Source organism: Larimichthys crocea, chromosome XVII, assembly GCF_000972845.2.
Source record: "Larimichthys crocea isolate SSNF chromosome XVII, L_crocea_2.0, whole genome shotgun sequence".
Taxonomy (NCBI): domain Eukaryota; kingdom Metazoa; phylum Chordata; class Actinopteri; family Sciaenidae; genus Larimichthys; species Larimichthys crocea.
Window position 1 is genome coordinate 9,043,621 of NC_040027.1, and position 25,394 is coordinate 9,069,014.

Consider the following 25,394-nt stretch of genomic DNA (forward strand, 5'->3'; position numbering starts at 1 on the left):
ATCCTGAACATGAACCTCAGGAATCCCGCTGCTTTGAGCTTAAAGGTTTTAAAATACGATGAAGTTAAATAATGTCGACAATAGAACAGGACTGGAAGATCTTTTAGGGTGCAATATAATCGGTTAGACGACAAACTACAAACAAGGAGCGGCCAGCATATCACCAAAAGGACCAGTGACCCCTGCTTACTGTAGCTGCTGCAGGTAGCTGTGCAGTAAGCAGTCCTACTAGCTGACCCTCTCCAAACTGGGAGATTGGAGCATACGGGGAGTGTGGGAGCTTTGGACCACTGGGAGGAGGAAGTTTGAGTGTGACCCAGTGGGGGAACGCTGGTGGAACTGGCAGCAGAACTGGTGCCGGGAGAGTAGGCAACAGAACGGGGCTCAGCAGCTAACCTGGGACCAAACACATCCTCCGAGACCAGTGGAGGTCAGTTTAATGATGGGGAATAGGTGATTTCCAGCAGTTCCATCCAGGACTCCAGGATTTTTTAATCTGGGACCATTTTAGCCCAACAATACTCCGAAATCAACTTTGAAAAGGTGGCAAACAAAAATGTATTCATGCATAATTTATTCTTTCAACATTCTGCCAATGCAGTGCTCTGAACTGAATGCACTTCAGGGGCCAATCAAATATCAGCTGGAGCTCCTGCACCTGGGTCAGTTTTGAAGGTTACTTTAAATCTCATGTGTTAAGTTTTTTGCATATTTCCAAGGAAACAAAGATAATGACAGAATAATTGCATAAATAATCATCCATTTCATTCATCTATTCATCATTAATCATCCTTTATTTTTTTATTTATTTATTTCCTATTCAAGATTTAAACACATGTTTCTGTATTCATTCCTTATAAATGGTGAACATGTGTCAGGTAATTAATAGGAGAGGAAGACCTGCAGAGCTCGTCTAAAATCTCCATTTACAAATATAAATGAAATGTGAAATAAAAAGCATAAATGTCCACATAGATGAGTCAGTTTACGGCCTTTTTTTATATATATATAATTTGAACCCTCTGAGGTGTTTTGATTCACTTTGTTTCTTTTCAGAATTAATTCAGAAGAGAGTCCATGAACTCCAAGAAATGAAGAGACACCATTAAAGCTGAATTCCACATATTGCTCACATAAAGTGTGACATCTACCCTTTGCCGTTTTTAGTGGCTTTAAACAAGCCGATTTCAATAAGCACACAGAAAATAAAAGACTAACTAAGCCACAGTACTTCTCTTACATTGTTTAACGTATATTTAGTGAGAAGGTAACAGCGACTTTTCATTCCTAGAGGCATGAAGGATGTTCAAACTCATCAGATACTTTGGTATATAAAAGGTTTTTATGCAACTCCCGCAGCAGAAATATGTTTCAATATATCTAGAAGGTAATGTGTTCATTAAATCTTTGCAAAGGAAGCGTTCCCTCATTCCTCTAAATCGGAACCTAAATAGCAGCGCGGCTCATCGGCTGATTCACCAACAGTCAGACAAATAACTCAGATAAAGGCAGTTTGTCTGAGTAGATACTAACATAAAATCTAATTGACGTAGAGGGAAAATAAACTAAACACATGTGCATAAAAACCAACCTGCAGAGAAATAACCTATTTTAGCATCTGTAGCTAATTAAATATGTACTTGCAAAAGATTAAGACTGTTTGAAGACCACAACTATCTTTGATGTTGAAAGAGAGTCTCATATGAGGCCAGGGGCGAGACTGCATTTATGTTCTGCGACCCTGTTCCCTCTGAATGAACGTATGAAGAGACAGTTATGGAGTCACAGACAGACATCACAGCTGTAATTATAACAGATCGGTTGTGATTACTTTGAAATCTCTCTGGGAGGCTGTGCCAATTTCTTATTTATTTATTTTGAATCCGCCTGGCACTGCCGCCCAATTTACTCACATATTATATATTATATCATATATTTTATATGAGAAGAAAGGAAGGGGAAAAATGTTTCTCAAAGAGCCCGTTTGATTTTTTTTTTACAGAGCAAACTGTTCGTTTTAAAAATGGTTTGATGGGCGACATCCTGATGCCTTTTTCTTTTTCTTTTTTACAGAGCAATGGAACGTAGCCGCAGAACATAAAAAACAGGCGGGGAATGCATATGATTCATTGTTTTGACTGATGGATTATTTCTGGCGGACGTAAACATTCAGTGAATTTATGCCATCTGCGTTATCCTATCAGTCAAATGGTGCACGATTCTCCCTCCAAAATAAAAGCTTGACTGCTGTAATCAGAACGGGTTGAACAACCTTGGCTGCTGATGATGGATGGGGGGAGTGTGGCCTTTTGAAAGGGTATATATCACATTAAACCAGGAGTAATGAGGAAAGCTCGAACACCCAGATGTTTGAATGATACAAAGTGTAAATCACACAAAAGTTAGAACGAACTAGTGGCGAGATTTGCGTAGATTTCAGTTTCTGTCATATAATCACAAAACAAGACACTGATTCACGCGATGTTAAGCGGAAACTGTAGGCAGCATGTAAACATAATGATGTTTAATGGATATGTGGTAGCCGTTGACCTTTTTGCTGACACTGTAGTATTCACACGAAGCCTTTGACTAATCTCTTGTTCAGATATATCTAGTGTAGCTATTAATCTTCACCTCATTTCATGCCATACAAATAAATGACCTCTTCAAATGGGACACTGTGTCTCTCGAGTTCCACTTTGCAGCGTGAGAGCACTAGTTCAAAGCCACAGCACGTTCTGTGGGGGACGAAAAAGGAATACACAGGAAGCAAGCGCGAAAGAGAGAGAGAAGAAGGAGTGGGCAGAGAACAGGTACAGAGAGTTGCTCAAATCCCCGCTGTCGTTCGTTTCTTCAGTTATCGTTGACTGTGATAAGCAAGCCCTGTCTTATCTTAAACCCCCGATAGGCCAAATGGTTCGTCCTGCAGAGAGAGGAGGAAAGGAAATGGGTTTCACCACGGAGTTGATTTTAGGGGCTGCAATCCTCTCTAAACCAGCTAAGTCATTATTATTATCGAGTTCATTGCTCCTTTTTCGCCAAGGTACATCGGTTTCATCAGTTTAAGTCGGCGGACGCTATCACGGCCAAGTTGTTTGAGTTGTTGAATTTTCTCCAAATTTTAAAGAGGTCCTTTTTTTTTCTCGACTGGTTCAATGTTAACTCAAGTTTTCGATCACTTGTGCTTTGCTTGAGTATTTCTATTTCATGTTACTTTATACTGCACTACATACCAGAGGATATTTTACTTCTCACTTCAGTGTCTTCATTTAATAGATAATTACTAATTATGAAACATTAATCCAGTTTCATTACTGTTAAATCACCACACCAGCGGTTGTCAACCTTAACAACTCCTCTTTTAACAGTTGTTGACACTTTCAGGGAATGAAGGAATTATTTCTGCATCTGAGATGGTTGAATTTAAATAACTGTTAAGGTCCACATAGGTGAAAGTACCCAGTATTTCACAAGAGATATTGTAAATTACTGCAGAAAAGTCCAAAATATAAGTTTGTGTAGCAGAAGGTTCCTTCTTTCCTACCCCTGATTACACCTTCAGGAACAAATAGTTACCTTGTACAACAATATGCATGTGCTATATCAGTTACAGTAGCCATTTTTCTGCAGAGACGTACTGTATTTATAGTTATACTACTCCTTGTAAAAGTGCATTTAACTGATTATACTTAAATAGGATTTCGAATGCAGAACATTAAATTATTTAGATTGGAGTATTTGTTTTTTAGATTGGTGTATTGATACTGTTAAGTAAAATATATAAATACATCTCTCTCTCTCTCTGTAGTTCTGACATTCCTTGTATCCACATTTATTCGCTGGCATGCCGCCTAATGTTTAAGCAGTTTAATACCATTTAATGAGCATATTGAATTTTCCACAGTCAAATAATATTTATAATGAAATCTTATCCCATAAAAAATAATCACATGCATTATCCAAATGCAATATGTTCCGAACGCGGCCAAATACATGTCAACACTCCTGCCTTCACCCTGGTGGATATGGCAGCCTTCCCTTGGCAGGGTTTCCCCAGGACAGGTGGCTGAGGCGGAAGGCCCACATTGTGTTTGCATTGGAAGCAATGGTTGTGCTCGGCGGTGACTCGCCAAAAAGACACACTAACGCATACAAACACACACCAAACCCGCTTTCATTTCCTGCAGATGATTTGTCAGAATTTCTTTCAAATTCAAACTTTGAAGAGACGGGAAACTGAAAAGAGGAATAACTTGTGTGTGAATTCATTAATCCATCACTGCTCAAACGCTGCAACTCACAGCACAGAGTCCGGTAATCTATCTCCAACTGCATTTATTAGGATTTAGCAGAGGTCTGAGCAACACATGAAGGAAACCAGACCAGAACATAATATTGTCACTTCCAATCCCTCCCACCCTCTTTCCTCAAGTGTTGTGCCTCTCAAACAAACAGAGACCGCCAAAAAAAAAAAAAAGAAAGATCATTTACAACAAACACAAGCTCAAGATTTATCTGTTACTATTGTTGTACCTGAACAATGGCCACAGGCGCGTATTGATTGGAAGTTTCTCACATTATAACAACAAACACAATGTGCAGCATTCAGCACAGAAACTGCTGAGACAATGGATGTTAGCAGGTGCTGCGTTTTGTCTTCATGCCTTGTTTACACATAGTTTGGAACATGATGCAGCTTTTGTTTCTGAATCTAAAGCCGCCGTCAGTCCATGATACGGGTTTCTAAAACTGTATCATGTAACTAGAATTAATAATATGACACAAGCAGCTCACCAAAATGTAAATATAAAAGGTTCTTTTATGGTTTCCTCCAAACCAGTGGTGGCCCAGCCTACCAAAGGTTTCTTACTGGCATCCAGGAGTAACAATTAAGAATTAGCCACTTTAGTAAGTAGTTAGGCTGAAGCCATCTGTCTTCATGATCCAGTTTCACAAATCAGTAAATTAAGTTCTAAATCTGTGTTTTTGTACGTAATAACTGAGGCCCGACCATCGAATCACTCAGATTCTTTCAAACAGGAATTACTCTGCTCCGCCGGCATCAGATTGGTGCATCAGTTTGTGATTAATAATAATAATAATAATAATAATAATAATAATAAGTCAGCAGCATTCATCCTCTTGACACATGAACGTTTTAGCAAGACATTCAATATGTGTTGAGGTATTTTAGTTTAAACCAGGCTAGTGGAAGGCCATCTCCACTTACACTACTATCTACCCATGCTACTAGTGTGTTTTAAAAAGAGAAACCATAATGATGCTTCCCTCCGTTTACACTTGAACCATCACCTATTTTTAGACGTTAGTGATGTTTATTGAATCAAACTTTAGCGAGACAGCTCTACCAAGAGAAATTACCGACTTCACTTGCCTGCAGCAACCTCTTGAATAAAAAGTGAGAACTGAAGTAAAAACCAAGCAATTAACGGTGCTGATTTGGGGTATGCTGTCTCATCTTGTCTCTTCTGACAAAAATAAAGTGCAGAGACCAACACTTTTCCTCAGTTGCTATTTCAAATGTCAGTGATTTTCCCCCGTTAAGACACTTTTCCCATTTATTACATCTTTTTTAACCACAAGGAGAAACTTGGAGTTGCCAAAATCTCTGAGGGAATTTCAGGAGAGGAGACGAGACAAAGGACCTCAGTGTGAATGAAGCAGTGGGATGTTGAGAAGCAGTGCTCTAAAGCACTCACCTCAGACTCCCCCGTGGTTTGAGAAATCTACTGTTGCTCGTTGCATTTGAAGTAAATCAAACAGTGAAGCTGCTTTCTTTTTGATCGAGCTCAACTCAAAGGCTCGCTGTGTCCTTCATGCTCCAGTCTGCAAAATAAACTTGCAGATAAATATCAGAGTCCCATTGTTTTATCTCATTATATGTTGATGCATGGCGACACTCACTGACACTCTAATTCACTCCTTTCTAAACCAATTGGCTTTCCTTCATTTTAAATATAAAGTAATTACTTGGATGTTGGTGATTTAAACATCCGTGTTGACAGCAGCTTCAGCAACATGAATCAAAGCCTGAAGTTTCAACACTCCTAAACTCTGGATCTCATTTTTTTTATTCATATTCCATCTACATCTTATTTTTTTGTAAATATTAAATAAAATGTGCCTTGAATGCCGATACAAAAGGGAAAAGTGTTACCAAACCTAAAACTAATTTAAGCCTGTTTTATTGTCATGTGTCAAAGTTTACATTTATATATTCCAACCCCATCTCCTCTACTTATTAAATTATTATTACTTATAATTATTTCATAGACTGTCTCCTGTGCATACATTTCTATACATATACATAATTTCACATTTTCACATTTTCATACCCATACATACATAATCTACACCCAGGTAAACCATATAACCACATATTTGTGATCATCCTAAATCTGTCTTTAACAATTCCAACAGTGAACATCACTGTCCTTCCTCATTCTTATACCTCAGGAAAATATTGTTTTTGTATTTCTTCTTGAACTGAATAATATTTGACCTTTGTTTAAGTTCCATGTCCAAATTATCCATATACAGCACCCTGATCATCTGTCATTCAGCTAAATAATAAACCCAATATACAATTGTTCTGTTAACTTCAGATTTTGGACATTCAAATGCAATAATCCCTGGTAATCCTCGTTGCAAGGAAATCAGAGCTGTGAGCATCAAACAGCAGCGAAATCGTTTGAATTCATTCCAGTGTTGTGAAGGAACGATTTAATTAAGAAACTAATGCAGCATGTTTCCTTAAAAAAGACAGCTGATAATAACCAAGCTAATTTACCTTAAAGGATAATTACTCAGGGGACACTGGACAGAATAATTAAGATACATAAAGGTGCTCCACAGAGCAATAGGTCGCCCACATTGCCGAGCACTGAAAGTTGACAGAAAGGATGCAACAGAGCATCACTTCCTCTTCCTGTCAGTACACTGGAGATCTAAGGACCACAGGAGCGTACCGTAGAAATGAAATCTGCTGCCCCCCTTGAGAGAATATTGCAGTGTGCCCACTTTCTTTAATAAAACAACCCTATTGAATTTTTTATGAGCCAGCTCCAGGTGTGAGCTCCCTAAAATCGTCCCACCAACGCGGCATGGAAAGGGAGCTATTATTCGCCAAAACCAAAAAAAAAAAGATTGCCCACAGCTGTATCGCTCCTGTCTTCAAATCCAGATTCCTTTTGGAAATCAAATGGGAAAGAATCCAAAGTGAATTTCAATTTAGGAAGATTTACAAGCTATTTACTTTTTAGGTTAGTTTTTCTTTTTAATATCATTACTATTAATCAATGCCGCATTGTGGTAATCTAGAGAGCCTCAAACACAACCTTGCAGCTGACAGAAGCCTCTCGGGGGATTCTGTGATAATGCAGAGTAATAAGTACTAAGAGCTCACTAATCACTTGGCCACATGATAAGACTATTAATCTTGCCGCCCATGCAGCCCGGCTCCAACGGATCGCTGCCTTTTGCCAGAAAGGGAAATATTAAAAAGCTCTAATGCAGCAACTGTTCACCGAAGCCATAAAGTATCCTTGCGCAGATCCATAGATGTCAGGAACCCTGTCTGTATATTTCCTGAAGCCTGGACAACATCCTCCTAAATGACAAAGGATATAATTCACGACCCAATCTCCATTAATTCAGTCGTATGCCGATATCTCAAACTGTGTCGCTGTCATGACAAATCATCTTTTTTCCCCTCGGTGCTAATCAACATATTTCAGTTGACCACCTGATCAGGTGGCTCCCTGGAGGGTTTGGAAGGCAGCATAATGCGATATACAGCCAGCTGATAGCAACGTGCCTGCATGACATACGTCCTAATGCTGCCTGGCATGTGCCAGATACCTTTTTGTGAGCGTTGCCTGCTCACATGCTTCCAATAAACCCTCTGTGCATGACAACACGGGGGGAAATAATGCAGTCTGCCTACTAAATAAGCATGAATGGGGCTTTCATAAAGCATATGTCCTCTGTGTGCACTAATATAAGATATGCAGTTGTGTTGCATTTTCTCCCTTACATCATTTTGATGTTGTAATAAAGAAGTTAGAAGGTTTTTATGAGCAGTCCATTTTTCCTTCCCCTGCTGCCGCTGCAGCACTGCCTTCACACTAGGATTCAGATAACTTGATCACGTCCATGTTTAAAGTGGCCTTGGACCGACCTTGTCCTGGAATTTAATCTGCTCTTTAACCGGCATATTACAACAGGTGTACAGATGGACACTCGTGAGTTAATTCAACCAGGGCAGATGAAAGTTCAGCCCCTCCGTTTCCCATCTCTATCATTAAATACAGCTTCACCTGATTTGCCTGCAGTCCATTTCATTGCAAGCGATAAATATTTCACCAGAGTGCTTTAACAAAAGGTCAGGGGAGGACATTAGAAAGCCCACCCGAAATTTCTACAGCAGCTTACTGTAACTGTACAGGAAACAGCTACTATTAATGAAAACATGCAAGAGGATTCTCTCTTTCTTCCAACGTCCAAGAACGATGCTGAATCAGTGAATTTATACTGCAAAATCCTCCCAAACCAACATATAAACCTACATTTTGCATGGTGAAATTATAAGTGAGTGATTGCTGCAGTGACTGCGTCTGATGGAGGCCCTCGAGCCTTCAGGCAGCCGCGGGTGTGAACGGTAAACTGTGTCACGGCCGTGCTTTTAAAAAAGGAATGCTTCGACCTTCTCGGATATGTGCCAGTCTCACGTCTGTCCGTTGTTACGGGAGGATGTGTGCTGGACTGAAGTTGGAAGTTTTAGAGGTGAATAGAACTAGTTCGTTTTTTTGTTTTGTTTTTTTTAAGCTGAGCTAATTAGCTGGTGGCTGTAGCTCCATGTCAAGCTCACGACGACGGTATCGATCTTCTCATCTTCTCGGAAAGGCAGGCAAATTAGAATAGTTAAACAGTTTGGGAAACGCTCTATTAACAGACAGGCAGACGCTGTATTTAACGAGAGTTGGATGTGACCAGTTTGTGATTGTGAAACTACTTTTCGGTCAGTGAACATTAAATCTTTAACAAAACACGCTACCTCATATAGTAACGGTACATTAAGCATCTTCATATGATCACTGTTGATGTTAAATGAAGTCTTCTGCGTGTTAAATTAGCCGAATCTTACGGATGAAAAACATTGACATGGACATGAAGCCCTAACTCGTGTCCATACAGTATTTTTCTCTCTTAGTGCTTCATCCCAGCACCCGTGATCTGTGCTGTATCGATGTATGAGCGTTTTCTTTAATGATTAGTGAGGCCGTACACAGGCATTGCAGCAAATATCGTGAATATTTAAGCAGCAAACCCCCACAAAAAAACAAAAAAATAACCGTAGTTAGAAAACTGACAGGACAGAAAACTCTCCAGTGCAAATTAAAAAAAAGTATTTCAGTAGCTAAAAGTTTCACAGCTCTAATTGAGCTCAGAATTTATCAGGATTTATTCCACTGACCTTTCTCGGATGTGCAGAACAAGAAAGTTCATTGATTAGCATTAATTAATCCCTGTTAGTTCTACAGTTTAACAAGTACATTGGCTACATACACATAGTCTACATGTATGACTTTTGAACTATTGGCTTCACATCATCAGCTGTCACTTTATTTTGGCATCGTCAGTATTATTAGTATGGCAGGCGACAGGCTTTATGAGGTTACACACACATGGAAGTAGTATCCATGACATCATCCACGGGTTTCTGAAGAATATGTGGTGGCTCTGGCACCACCAGCTCTCCACTAAGCCCCTATGTTCTCCCCAAGAACATAGGGGATACGTTTTTTGGCAGTTCAGCATTGCACTTGCATGCATTTGGCCATAACTCTATATCTCAGGCGTTTCTCTAGGCTGTCGCTAAGGACAAAGTACACAAGAACATAATCGCATTATGCGTGTGTATTTACATACAGCTGATCTTTCAAAGAATAATCGTGCAGACTGTGTAACAGGGCTGCATGTCATTTGGTAGCAGTAGTTGATGCAGTGTGAAGTGCCTCTTCATGCTGCAGTCATGACTCACCTGTATATTTTATATCTGGTGGAGAAGCCTTGCCGGTTCTTCTCCACAAAGTCGATGTACTCGGGAGAGTGGTGGAAGGGCCCTTTATCCGAGAGCAGCCAGTCCAGGGGGCCTCCGGGCTTGTCATTGGGGAGGCTGGCTGTTCCTGCTGCTGCTACTATTACCGCAAACCGTAAACACACCCAGCAGTGAAGGCTGAGGCTGATGACGCCCCATAGAGCCATCAGAGATGGAGGGAGCGAGGGAGGGATGAGGGTGGTGGTGATGGTGGAGGTGGGGGGGGATGTTCAGCAGCAGCCAAAGCCACTCATCATTAGCTGGCTCCTCCACTTGGATGACCGGGGGACCTGCATCACCTCAACGCCCCCGGAACACCTGAAGAAAAAACCACAAAGGCAGATAAGGATACTTGCAAACACCCACATTCAAGAGACAGGACGCTTACATACAGTACTTCAGACTTTAACAGATCCACGGAGAAGCAATAATGCTTTAATTTTTAATTCTTTCAGGCAATTTCATCACATCAAAGTCCTGTGATACGTGTCAGTAAACTACACAATCCCTTTGTGTTGAAGATTTACCCATTCCTGAAATTCATGTTCCTGATGATTAGTTTAAATAATCTGACAGCAGCTTCTCAAATGTGTTCAAACAACGTGTTAATTGAACACCAGGCCACTACTACTGTAGTTTTTTCATTGTGAACAAAACAACCCTTGACTCAACTTTGAAACACAGAGGTAACAATTCACACTTTCTGAAATATCTTCTTCTTTAGTTGTGATCCAAATTTTCATATTATCATGCCATGCGAGCTCTACTCATCGAGAGCAAAGTGCAGCTAAGTGTCTTGATCAAAGACTCTTCATTCTGTGAACAGGTTTGAAGATTGAAGGGCAGCCTCACTCTTGTTTTGATCCGGATTAGTCTAAAGCGCTCAAACTGGAGAGAATGTCACCAGAATGTCATCAGCATCAGTCACGATCGCAATGCGTGGAAATGTTGCAGAGCATCCATTTCCTGTGAGTGCTTATCACGTATCAGATATATGAGTAACAACGCAAGAAATTAGACTTGATTTTGAGACCCCGGTGCATGTTTGGAGGATTATTTTAATAACTTCACTACATTTTTGAAAGTAACAATGTTGTAAGACTAGATATTACCTTAAATTATTATATTCCACCTTAAATGAACTCAAGTACAAATACTTTTTACATTAAATTCTGCAAATGGTTCTTGGTAAAAGGGTTCTTGCAGAATCAAAACTAAGTTCTGCTGTGGCATTACCATGAAGAACCACTTCAGGTTCTAACCTTTATTTTTTTAGGGTGTACGCTCCTTCAGAACTAAAAATGGTTTTCTTAGGGGCTGGTGGGGAAATGAGTAAATAAAATAAAATGAAAATCACAGCACTCTAAAGTTAAATGCACGGTGGCGTGCTATGAATCCGTCTTTGGAGACAGAACAATTCACATCCATCATGTCCCATCGCTTCCTGTGAGTTTGGATTTCCATATGCGAGACAAAAAAAAAACTAATTTGGGTGAAAAAGGGAAAAGTTTTGCAGACGTGATTAATAATCTTACATATTTCTGCTAAACTCTCGTTCTGTGATTCAAAGATGTTTAATATATTTTAAAGTATTGCCTGGTGTGAATGTTTTTAAAATGATGCTTCTAATCATTAATTATTGTGAAAGTTAGGATTGTAACTGTGAAATCATCCCGTTAATGCAGCGAGTAATTGCTGTGCTGCTTTTTCAAAATTATACTCATCATACCGCTCGCTTTCTTAGCATCTATTCAGAGTCAGGAAAGAAAAAAAAAAACTACACACACTATTTTTTGTTTAAAAAAGTCTCAGTTGCTGTGTTTTATCAGACGACATGCTGTTCTGAGTACTGTCCAGGGCTCACATTAGTTTCCATCACCATTTCCAGCCCCGTCAATCATCTCCCCCGCAGTGACACACTGATTTTCTGTGTGTCGGTGTGAGTGTGTGTTGGTGTGTAGTGGGGTTTGAGTCCCATTACAGTATTCTGATGACAATCTGTCAAGTTAACTCAGCCATATGACCGACCGTGTGGGTGTGTGCACGTGTGTGGGGCTTTCGAAACTCCCAGACAACACAGCAGACGGCATGGGGAGAGCGCACAACAGCTGGAGGTGGACAGAGACAGCGGAGACAGATTTAAAATGTGATGTTAAACACTATTATGTGTTCATCCACAGACGGCGGGCGGAGATGACGGTTGATTATTGAAAGTTCAGGACTTTAATTTAACAGTTCTAATGAGACGAGATGAGCTGGAAATTGATTTGAGTCTTAGGGCTTCCAATGTGCTTGGGACAGTGTGTGTGCGTTTGTACATCGGTCTTTATTTTCTAGTGTGCTATTAATTGAAAGGTTGTTTGTTAATTTCGCTTCATAAATCACGCCGTTTTCAATTTATTTGGAGAAAACTAGTCCTCACACAGCTCACTCTGAAAGTGTTTACTTTTTGTCACGTGTGCAGTAGTACCACCCGAGACCTGTAAGTACACAATACCTGATGGTATGTCCAAGTCAGGTTTCAGATCATTAGAAAAAAGCAAAAGACACGATCCAACCCAAGGTTTTCCAGGTGCTTAATAGGATTTGCACAAATCCCCAAGATCAAAACTGAAGTGACACTTGAGTGTTTCATTTAATTAAAGCTCAATATTTTCGCTATCAAGTCTCAAATACACCTTAAAGTCTTAAAAGATAAAGTCCCTAATCCAAGTCAGTGTTCAAACTCTCATTTTTGTGTCTCACCCTAACCCCGCCTGTAGAGAATCACACTGTGGGATCTCTGCAGAGACATTCAGTCATTCATCCGCTCTGATTCCCGCCGTTAAAACCGCCCGTTCGTAATAATCTTACTGGTGCAAAATGGGCAGAAACTTGATCAGAAGGGAAATGATTACGATAAAAATAAAATCACACACCATATTTTTTTTATATCCCAACTGTCAACACCAACCGGTCTACTCTGCAAGATCGTAATCACCACTATAACTGTAATATGTGCACCTGCTGTCTGACTCGGGTCAGTTTCAAGCCTGCAGTATTGATATGTACACTTCATGTATATCTCATGCACAGCGTGTATGAATGTGGCACAATCCTGCAGAACACTACGACTGACAGAAATAAAGTTACCCGACACTGAAATGGTGCAAATTCTCCCCAATTCTCTTCAAACTTCTCTTCATGTTGATGCAGTTAAACTGTGAATGAGTCCTTCAGCGATGTCTGTTCTCGTTGCAGCAGTGTTGAATAGTTTATTCACACGGAGACGGGAGGACCTCTGTCTTCCCAGCTTCTCTGTTATCTTCAGCTCGCTGTTCAAGCTCGAGAATCGCACTTTTCTCTCTGTTCCTTCAGCAGCGGAGGGCCGCACAGCGAGCTCAGTCGCACTTTATGGCTGTTTTGACAAAATCTGACACTGAAGTTGTGGCTTACTGCCGTATAGTGTCAGGTCTGAGTACAAGTTTCTGCATTATAAAGTATGACACCGTGTCTATGCTGCAATACAAGTGGCCTCAGAAAAGTTACAAGCACGTCTTTGTTTGCTGGATACAAAACTACCCTGGGCTTCCTTGCACTGCCTTGCTTTACATGATGCATGTTGTGTATAAAGTGACCTATCTTAGAGGGGACAGTGTGGCATGTTAATATCAAAATACAGCACAGAGGTCATATTAAAAGACTCTTTAATCCTATCATCCAACAGGCAGCTGTCCAAAAAGCTGATGCAGGAAAACACTGGGCTTTCTCTGTTCCCTGTTGCCCACTCCTGCTTCTCCATCCTCCTTCTTCTTTGTTTGTCTGTTACACACTTGCTATGACAGTCCTGTCAGTAAATATTAATTGTCTGCACCAACCTTATAATCACATAGTCACACAAATAAAGCCATCCGCTAAGCCTTTGTTATCAGACGCCTGGGTGATATCAGATACACGCCATTTTCACTTTATGGGGCATCATGTCACATTGGCAACCTTATGCAAACGCTGCTTTTCATCAGACAATGTTTAAAAAATGCTCCTCCTTCAGGGCAGCAAGCCATCGCATAATCTAGAAACAACAAATCAAATGTTGGGCTGTACAACGAGGAGGAATTTTCAATTCTAGCAGTAGACGAGCACCAAGGCCCCTGTAGTTCCACTCAAATATGATTTCACACAACGTGGGCCAGCAATAACCCGGGGCTGTTTGAAACCTCCGTATAAAATGAAAGCTATGTTTGTTCCTGTGAGGTCCTCAAAGGAATTGTGAGGAAAGTGCAAATGACGGGGGTGGGGGGGGGCAGATTTTCCCCACACATGAATGTAATGAGGATGTGTGCGTTCCCTGTACAGGCAAACGCCAAGAATAATATCCATGAAATGCAAAGATGTGGCCTCATATAGTATATCTCCATGTAGATTCATTTGAGCCATCAAGTGACTGTTTTGTTTTGCTAATCTTTTCACAATCTCCTTCCAGATTATAAAAACATCGACAGACGTATTCTCAGAGCACCGAGGTAATCATCATTTTAAGTTAAATTAGAAACGGTATGAGCTTTTCAGAAGCATGTTTTCCTTTCCTTGCCCCCCCCACAAGGTTTCAAAACGTCTCTCTGGCGAAATTCACAGTCAGCATGCGCCTTCATGCACAATCACTTCAGCCTTGTCATGTGACAAACAATCTTTCTTTATACGTTTTTAAAAAATGACCATCGCATCTGAACAAGAAACGTAGAACATTTCGTCGAGCCCAGAGATCGCAATTTATCTTTTAAATGACACTAAAGACAAGGTCCTGTTTGTTCCTGCAGGGGAGAAATATCCATTTGGAAGTCTGTTTTTTTTTGTTCTGCCAGCTCGATAGAGAAAGGAGGGTGTTGAACAAATGGCCATTCGAGTGAAGTACAGCCAACACTGGATCAAACTCTACAACGTTTTTACGCCCACTGCCCATCATAATGACAGGCTATATTCAGTAAGCACCACTGAATATCAAATACCTCAGCTGCAGAAATACTTAACAAGTCATCTGTGATGGCTCCGCGTCGTATGCAAGGTTTTATGTCTCGTCATTACTTGACCAAAACGCCCCACGGATCAATGGCAGAGCGAAGGCTGCTGCAAACCCCGGCTGGTTTTTCCCCTCATGAGCAAAATATATACTTTGCACCTGTCACATTTTTTATTTTTTTTTTCAAAATGAATGCATTTAAAACATCTCAAACTATATTTGCATGTCGGTCCAGTAAAACTACATAATGTCTACAGTAGATTTTGGTGAGACAGACAATTTCATTCATGGATAATTTCTAATTTAAAAACAGGAAAACCACCGGTCAAGCAGAGAGAGAGGAAAAAAACAAGATGCCCATGACTGAAAACATATCTGGAAATGTTCCCCCTCAGGGCATGATGTTAAAAAAAAAAAGAGTGAGTCAGAAGACATTTTTCATTACAAGGACTACTGGTGGTTACATTAAGGTGTGACACATGCACAGTGTGGGTCTGGTATGTCCTCCGGCTGTTTGGAACCTCTGCGTGAAATCACAACTCTCTTTGTTTTTGCCACTTTTTATATGACCAATGATCAAGAAGGAAGCATTCAAATAATAATATTATATTATATATATTTTTATATAATTGTGGTGTTCCTGCAGTTAAAATCTTTTAATTTAAAACCCTCTGGGAAAATAAAATGCTCAGTGTGTCGCTCAGCAGAAAATAGATAATTTGATAGAAGCCATGATTGCTGATATTCTTAACATTATTCAGCGCTTGTTTTGAAATTATCCGATTGATTCAAAGACGTCTTGAGCTAAATGAAGTAAATTGCCAGTGCTGCCACTTTGAGTTAATATCTCAATTGATTCTGCTAAAGAGATAATCCTGAAATAAGCTTATTTATTGGCCTTTCCTACCAATCTGCGGCGCTCGTAATGAATGGTTTTATCTGTCTTTATAAAAATCCCTGCTGCGTTTCTTTCAGGTTGTTCTGCAACACTTCCTGTAACTTTGTGCCAACATGACATGTTTCCTCCAGAGATTTAGGCCTGGCTACTGTCTGCAGAGTTGGATCTTGGGAGTCTCACCCTGGTTTTTTGGAGGATACACTAAGCTTGATGAGATGTGGGAACTCCCTGAGCCTAATCTTTCTTGAGAATTTCAGCAGCCGTTTTCTTTGGAGACTGGGACAAAGCAGAGCATTCAGCCCCTAAACATCTGCTCGCTTATTGTAGGGATGCCAGAGCTGTAACGGTCACCTACCTGAGCTCTGTGTGTATGCATGTGTGTGTATGCATGTGTGTGTGTGTGTGTGTGTGTGTGTGTGTAGATGACTGCATATGTGTGTGTCCATATCCATGACTGGAACACTCTCCAGAGCAGATCCTCTTTGTTGGCACTGCAAGTATGCAAATTGAAACGAGTCTCTTTTTGTGATATCTCACACTTTGAACACATTTGAAACGATGGAAGCGGGGCGCTCGCTTTGCAGGGGGGCCCAGGGAGGGAGGCAGGGAGGGGGATTTATTTAAAATATTTCATTAGAATTTTTCCAACAGGATCCACTTTGTAACTTGTCTGCGAGCCAGCCCCAAAACCATCCTCAAAGTAGGGGAAACAGGAACTGATAAACTTTACATCTTCCCCTCTGTGCTGACTAATGAGGTTTTTGGCCCTAATTAACCCAGTTATCTTCCCTCCTACAACTGTCAACAATACCTCTCATACTAGCGCCACGGGTAAAACACAGCCTTTGTGAAATTATAATGTATGACTGCCAGTTGCACTCATCCGGCTGTCTTACAAACAAACACAAAAGGATGAGCTCCCTGGGTGTGCTGGGAAGACGACATCAAAAGACATTAAAAGAGATGTCGCTATGTATGAGCTAACACATGCATGAGCCTGAGCGCACCAAACACACACACACACACACACACACACACACACGTGTGCAGATCTATAAACATGCATATAGAACCATCCAACAAGAAGACTCAAAGCAATAATGCATGAACAGCCAGGCTGCTGCGGGGAAGGTCGAATGAAAGTGTGTGATGTTCTGTTGTGTCAGTGTTTTGTGGACAGCTAAATTTACTTTGGAGCCTCTTGGAGACGTTGTGGATCTAATTTAGTGACGGACAGTTTTCAAAAAGAAAAGAAAAAAAAATCCCTTTCCCTCATCCCCCCAAAAAACAGATTTCCTAAAAATGTAACACCGTCATCTTTAGGTGGACACTAAGAAGCAGAATCTCATGCAAATGTACTCGGTCGGTTTAATATTTCCTGACTTGAAGTTTGATGACTTGGCTGCAATATTCATCTCTCATAATCTTCTTTGTATGTAAATTAGCTTTAGTTAAGTCAACAAACAAAGAGACTTCAAAGAGGCCTCTGTAATGAATGCAGATACACAAACTACAAACTCCTTAAACTTTGTCTTTTATTGAAAATGGCTGTATCTCCTCTATTGTTTGGGTTGCTATAGACTCATATTTGCAATAATAATAAGTAATAAGTGCAAAATCAACCAGATCTTTACTTCTAAATGTTTTCTTATCGGCAGTACTCGAGTTGAGGGGGGATGGGGGGGGGATGGCATCCCCCCTGGGGGAAAAATGGTCAAAATCATCCCTCTTCTAAAATGGTCATCCCTTCTTCCATCCCTTATGGCATTTTATCAATGCATGTGAAAATTACTTATATTTAACACTGGAAATAGAATTACCATTCGATAGTACCCCCAGACCCCCCTGCTGAAAAATATGTCACATAAATGAAAAATTTCACCATCCCCCCTGGTTTCATTTTACAACGCTTATCGGTGACATTAAAAGAATTAGCCTCTCTCAACAAATGTTTGTTTAACAAAAAGAGTTATTGAAGACATTTCTACATATTGACTGAGAGGAAGAAAGGAGGGGGGAAGATTATTATGTTTCTTCTTAATGAATTATTCCCTTTATTTAATTTAATGTATTCATACATGGTATATGCAAGGTTTGGTTTCTTCATGTATATGATACTATATACTACCCTGAGATGGTGGCAGGCTAACATGAACATACTTTTCACATATTCAGAATATGAGACATATACATTCATATCACATATTCATAGCTATATTCCCTTCCCGGCCATGTCACAAGTCATTGAAGGTGATGTTGATATACAGTGACAGTCTGTGTAGGGAGGTGGACAGCCTCAACTAAACCTGTATGACGCCTGATCTTTCCATTCTTTCTATGGACATTTCTTTTTTTTGCCCAAGCCTAACTAAACTTTATTCATAAAACAGATTCATTTCTCATCCTGATGTTTCACCGTGTGTGTCATTCTAGAGGTTTTGGATAAATTGCATACTTTGCTGTTTAATTCTTGTTGTTGATTGAAGCTGATGAACTACAGAACACAACATTAACTCATTACAGCAAATAAAGAATATATCATGTTTCTTATGTCACATTCATAATACTGTATATTCCCTGTGGCTGCCAGAGACAGTTTGGTATCATCCATAGTGACTTTATTAATGTTTTGGGTCAATTAGGCCCCAGAGTGTTCTGCTGTGTAAAAGGTATTGTGATCATCAATCACAGATATAGAGCTTATAAAACTCAGTCGTGCTTAACCTCGTTTTAGTCTGAGACTCCAAACAGAAGTCACTTTCTGAAACAAGTTGTCAGTCATCAAAATCAGGTATAAAGCATCAAGCTCATAAAACAATGTTAAGGATGTTTTATTTTATTTTCTGTCCTGGGCTGTCCAAGGCCCCAAACAGAACACTGGGGTTAAGCACTGTTTAAGCGAGTTGTGTGCTAAATCTGTTTGCTCTACATTTGTTTGCTACGCTCTCGACCGAATTCCAAACAGTCTGAAATCTCTGTTTTCTGCTTATGAGATGAAAGCGGACGGTCAACAGGGAGCCAGATAGCAGATAAACCAATAAACCGACAAGAGCTGCTGCCACAAACGCGCTGTGGGACTTTACAGCGGTGCAGTTCGTTATAGTGTCCGCTTCTATTTAAAGGAACCCAAGCGTGCGTCACATCAGAAACTGCGCCTCTGTAAAAATCACATTGAAATCTTACTGCCACTATTTACAAAATAAGACAGTGGCTTGTTAAGGCGGGAGAAACTCTACGGCAGACATCTTTTTCAGGCCAGCACTGAAGCTGAACAGGCCAACAAATCCCAAAGTCTCACAAAAGCAAGATCACAAACGCAGCAAACCCTCTGTTTATGGTTTGTACAGTGACGATTCATTACTGAAGATAGATAACAATGAGTGTGGTCGCTTCACACACACACACACACACACACACACACACACACACACACACACACACAGATAATCAGCATTATGCACAGATGAAAAAACAAATCCAAAAAAAGTTGCCCCTGGTTCATTTAAATCAATTCCAAACAAACCTTGATTTCCGAGTGTTGACAATCAATATAACTATGTAAGTAGCAGGAGTGTGTGAGTGTGTGTGTGTGTGTGTGTGTGTGTGTGTGTGTGTGTGTGTGTTTGTAAGAGTATGTGTGATTTTGTTCTCCTCCACGGCCGCGGCAGTGATTGGACATTAATTATTTAGACAGATTCAATCAATCACAGAGCTTGCGGTGTCCATCAGTGTCTGTGCGTGTGCTCATGTGTGTGTGTGTTAACAAGTTAAAACTAAGTGTGCATTTTCTTAAATCCACAGGGGCGTTGCAGTAAATCATTAAAAGCTATAGTACACAAAAAAAAAATGAAGTTGAAAGCAAACAGGGGAAAAGTCGCCTTAATGATTGCTACCCAGACTGTAAAGTTATTTCTTGCACATTTTTATATGGCTGCATATCACTGAGTGGCCGGGAACATACAGAGAGGGAGGCTTCTATAAATCACAGTAAAGCACAAATAGAGCTCTTCTGCTGGTGGCCTTGTGCAAACAGGGACAAAGGTTGCTCTTAAATTAAAAGGGACTGTTTCCCTCCTCACTCTTTCTTTGGCCCTTTCTTTATTTTGTTTGTGCCTTCCACTGCCACGCTGGCTCCTTTGAATACCCACAAATGGAACAAATTAGACATTATTCTCTACCATTCTCCCTTCACTGCCTTTCACTGCAGAAGAGGAAGGCTGGGAAATGCAGAAAGCACGGGGTGTATTTCGAAAGGTGCTTTTTAACTTGTCCTGAGCTCAACCTTTTGCACTTTTTTGGAGACTGCTATTCAGCACTGTATATTTACTTCTGTCATGGAGGTTAAGCTTTCAATGCCGTTTGTTTGTCTGTCAGCAGAACTGCAGATATAGGAAACACTTTATTTAGTTCATAGAGTATTTGTCACATTTCAGCTGTTTTACTTGTCTGTCCATGTTTAACAGATACCCTGGAAGCTGGTGTTATATCATGTTCAAACTCAACTCATGAGCTGTTGGGATGTTATGAATCGACAATCGATAGGCGGACTATCCAAACAAAGTTTCACCTGGAAAACTGCAGTGCCAGTATTGGTTAAACTTGTTGGAAGGAGCTGAGAAAGTTTTGCAATGGATTTAACAAAGTGGGTTTTTTTGGGGGTGTCTGCAGCAGAATGAGCTGGATTCGTCGCACATGCGCATATGTCGTCCTTTAAAGGTCCAGTGTGTAGAATTTAGTTGCATCTAGTGGTCTTCTTGTTGCATTCTAGTCTCCTCACATCACCCTCACCTTCTTGGTGTAAAGGAGAAACAAACTCTGTATGGGCCCTGTCCAGAGTCCGTGCTTAGTTTAGTCTGTAGAAACATGGTTTCCATATGGAAGAGGACCTGCTCTCACAGTGAATATAAAAGGATCATTTTTTAGAAACGAAAATACATGCATGCTCATACATGCATGAAAACATAGTTAGGAATATTATATTCCATGTGTGTCTTATTCTGAAAATAAAGCCCCAAAGTTTCATACACTGCACCTTTTAAAGAGCGCCATGATCAAACATACAACAAGACATGAGCAGCCACCTCAAACATCACTGTCTGGAAGAAATGACCAACCCGGCATGAGAAATCTGGATTTTTGTGTGAACCTGTGTTTGGTCATAACAATCGCCCACGATTGCAAAAGCAACCCTGAGGGTTAAAATGAATAGTGTGCAGATTTGTGTATCACAGCAGACAGGGGCTCGAGGCCTTGGTGCAGGTGAGACGAGGCTATTTGAACCAGATGTACTGATGTACTGAGCATTCACACCTACATGAGTAGACAGTTTCTGAAAGATTGAATCTATTTTAGGATTAAATGACTGTGATTTTATGATTATTATGATTTTTTTTTTTAAAAGGCATCAGCAGTTATTCATTTCTGTCTGATCCCTGACTTCATCTGTTCACAGGCAGCTTTAACCATGATTTTCCGTGACAATAATTTGGTTGGTATGGAGTTTCAGAGGTACATTCAGGTGGGTTTTGTCATGCTCAGTATGGTCTTATCCATGGTTACGACAGTTCAGGCAGCTTCCTGTCTTAGTGAGAGCTATGCACTTGATTTGTTAAACATAAAATGGAAATGACTTTTTGTGACGGACTGCAAATTTGCTGTAAGAGCAGTTTCATGTCCGTGTCTGTGTGTGTGTGTGTGTGTGTGTGTTACAGAATATGTTCAGACTCAACATTCAATTACCACTTGCCTCACAGAGATTTTAGTTTAATACCCCGGTCGCACTAATCTGAGAGATTCATGACTTTCTCCTCTTTTGCCTTATTCTCATGTCTTCTTCTTTTCCCTTCTCTCCCTCCAAACTCTTTCTTCTCCATCGTTTCAGATTGAAGTCAAACTTCCACGGTTTGCTCATTATCATAAAATAATGGGCTGTGGATAGTGAGCAGATCGTGGCAAAAAAAAAAGAATTGACCCCAAAATACAGAAAAACCTGCACAGGCAATCGTTTTCCGGGCTCTTGTTTCTCTTTCTTTCTCCCTTCCTGCCTTTCGGTGCCTTATCTTCTTATTTCAGACTTCATGTTTGCCTCCCTCTTCCAACTCCCACTTGCCTGCAAATAGCTGTTATGATCAAATACACTGCGGTGGTATTTCACACAGCGAGGGCCCTCATTCATTAAGTCGAACACTTGTTAGCATTCTGCCCCCACCACGTCCCAACCCACCCGCCCACCCCTGTCTAACCCAAAGCTAAGTTACCAAGAACAATTTTGCATCAAGCGGCATTTACTCCACACAGCCTTGTCATTCTCCTGTGCTGTGTTTACAGTGGCTGTGGGTGGAGGGGTGGAAAGGTTCCTTCTCGTGTCCTCCCTCCTGTCCCATTCTTTCCCCAGCCCTCCACCTACGTATGACGCCTCACCCAACCCTATCAGGCAGCTAATGCTAAACTGTAAAGAACAAGGCGCCCTCTCAGGCGTGTAACTCCTCCTGTTGGTGTTAGTCTAGAAGCCTATAGATGGCTCCCTGCTCAGTCACAGTCGCTGTGTAAGTGTTTTTCAAGCTCAGTTTGACTCATTTCAGGTGTGTGTCCATCACAGTCAGCTGGTCTAATCACTGACGCCGTTACAAAACTAATTCGTGCTCGAACACATGAACACGTAGCCTGGCTAAGATGCAGAAATGTGTTGAACTTTCTTCTCTTTCTTTGTGGGGCAGGTGAGCGATACAAGGAGAGAAATCACCCTTTTCATGGGAGGAGACAGTGTGCCTTTCAGGCCTAGACACGCTCGGGTTCACCAGTCTCCCAGGATAGATGAGGACACAGCTGAACAGTGGCCCTGTTGTGGCCCTATAAAAAGTCTGAGGCTTTGGCACTTGTGCCTAACACTGGCAAGTGGCAATGAGAATTACAGCAGTGATTCACTGCTCTTTTTTTTTTTTTTTTTTTCTTGCAGCGCAGCTACAAAACTCCCTCCCTGTCACTGATGTGGGTTATTCACTCTGCTTTAATATGAAGTTAAATTCAAAAACACTACAAATAGCACGTACCCCAACCTGCCCTTGGGCCAGCATGATTGCATGCATAAAATGTTTGTTTTCTTTGAGGGCATTTGGCTCATTATCAGAGCCTCCACCGATGATCCCATAAGGCTGCCCTGACTCATGTGCCTTCTTTGAGGGCGATGCTTCAGGGTGAACTATATAATTATGAAATCAGTGGGACTTTTTTTTTTTTTCTATCTCTATTTTTTGGAGAGCGAGCTGTTTTTTTTATTTTTTATTTTCCCCTCCTGCCTCGCTGGTGCATGGCAAACCGTGCTCTGTGCACACATCAGTGTTAGAGATCTGATCCTCTGCAGGCGAGAATGCCAATACACCCTAAGGAATATAGATTAGAGATGTTTGTTAGAAAGGCAGAGAAAGGGTAGCACTGTGTGTGTGTGTGTGTGTGTGTGTGTGTGTGTGTGTGTGTTTCTGTGTCAGGGGCTGGTATGAAGGCAAAATCTGAGTCTGATTGTGCATCATGTGTGCATGAAAAAGCAATATTGTGCATGCTGTCCTGAAAGCAGCAGCCATGGACGTCTTGACGTCTGTGCGTTTGCATGCGTGTGTGTGTGTGTGTGTGTGTGTGCAAGGTGTGTGTTTCTGTGGGAGTTTCTAGCTTGCATTGTGGTCAAGCCTCAGAGAGCACTTCATACAGCACAGCAGATTTTTTTTTTAGTGCTATCCAGGCTACAGCTTCTATGTGGCTATTTCTCAGAAATAATAATACAAAAGGCAGAAATCATCCACAGGTAGGTTTTTATAGATGTTTAAGCATGCTGTTTTATACTGACACGTCAGGATTTGACAGAATATTACATAAATATGAATAAATACAAGGAACTCACCGCGGTTTGGAACAGAAGATAAAGTTTAACTCAGTATTTCCCATTCTCCCTCGCTGAATCTCGGTGACTCAGTAGAGAAACTCATTTCACAGTTTGTCGGGATTCAATAGCAACTCCGGGAAAAACAACAGCGCTCCAAAAAATAAAAAAAATAAAATTCACACACAGTACACACTCAGGGATCCGGGAAAGAGGCAAAAGTGGCCGGTGAAGATCGCTGCTCCAGACCAATCCGTCGCACGGTTCTACACCAGTGAGAAACTTTCGCTGAGGGGGTGAAAAGTCGCTTTATCCCAGTGTAATTCAACGATCCTGGAAGCAGAGGCTTTGACCTTTCTGGGGATAATGACTTTACAAAATGAAATCATCCAGCAGGAGATGTAGTCAAGAAGGACAGACGAGTAAGAGGAGGAGGAGGAGGAGGAGGAGGAGGAGGAGAGACTCAAGGAGCGCAAAGGGGCTGTCGATTAGAAGATTAAAAAGACGCGTTTGCGCATTTGTTTCAGCCACAAACCGGCGGGGTCCAACGTCGGACAGATGCGACGGAATGCGGATACTGGGGTGTGTGGTGGGAGGGGGGGACGCAGACAGCCGCCCCACGATGATGGTTAAATATCCCGTTATGAATTCCACCCCAGCGTCTTTTGCTTTTTCTTTTTTCTACCTGACCCGCCTACTCCGCATCGGCTGTGTGGAGACAGCGCACGGAGCGCAGGAGCCGGATCCTGTAGGGAAACTGTAGGTAGGCGCCCAGCAGCAACATAACAGGCATTGGGCGCCTCAGCTCTCCCCCTGTGTGCCCCTCTCTCACTTAGTCACATGTTTAAGACACAAGTAGCCCTCTGTAATAGCTGCCAGAGGAGGCTGGGATATAAGCATGGGCGACGTGGTGAGAATGATAACAAACGTTTTGGTTAACAGTCTCCTTCTCACTTTAAATGAAAGGCGCTGGTGTGCACTGAGCGAAATGACACTCTTGTCATTAACTTTATGCCCCAATTCAGTTCTTTTAATGCCGCAGTTATTTATAAAGACACGGGCATTGGAAGTAATTGAATACCCCCCATAACTGCTTGGCTGGTCCACTCCAAAAAAAAAAAAAAAAACGCTGGAGAGGACGTCAACATTTAAGTCCTTATCTGTCTGAGCTGTCACATTAGTCACAGGAGAGCAGAGGTGTTGAGCATCATGTCTAATCCTCTTTGGTTTTGTCTTGTGGAGCATGCCTATGCATGAACCATGAGTCATTACACCAGCACAGCTCTGCTCAAAAAGAAGAATGAAAAGCAGAGAGAGACTCTGGCCACTGAGTGAACAGATAGATGTTGACATTTTCATAATGACCGTGACAGCACATATTATAGTAACAGGGATCAGCTCTGTTAAACTGTATGCTCCTGCACCTGATTTCATTTCAGATTGCACTGATCAGAGTGTGGAGGATCTGAAGTGACCAGCTCAAGGCAGATTCTCTTGTCTTCCATTGGCT

General features: G+C 41.1%; 1 protein-coding gene across 2 annotated transcripts in view; it reads right to left on the reverse strand.

Moving 5' to 3' along the window:
• The window catches only part of LOC104926358 (BMP/retinoic acid-inducible neural-specific protein 3), a 53,810-nt gene that overhangs the window by 21,737 nt on the left and 6,679 nt on the right, over positions 1–25,394 (reverse strand). The window contains exons 1-2 of one of the 2 annotated variants that reach the window (XM_019266922.2): positions 23,906–24,954; positions 10,064–10,438 (exon numbers count right to left, since the gene is read on the reverse strand). In XM_019266922.2, the coding sequence (XP_019122467.2) occupies positions 10,064–10,287 (224 nt within the window). In that variant the 5' untranslated portion in view covers positions 10,288–10,438; positions 23,906–24,954. Of the gene's footprint in view, positions 1–10,063; positions 10,439–23,905; positions 24,955–25,394 lie in introns of those variants that run through there. The other variant, XM_027290479.1, reaches the window with a different exon arrangement.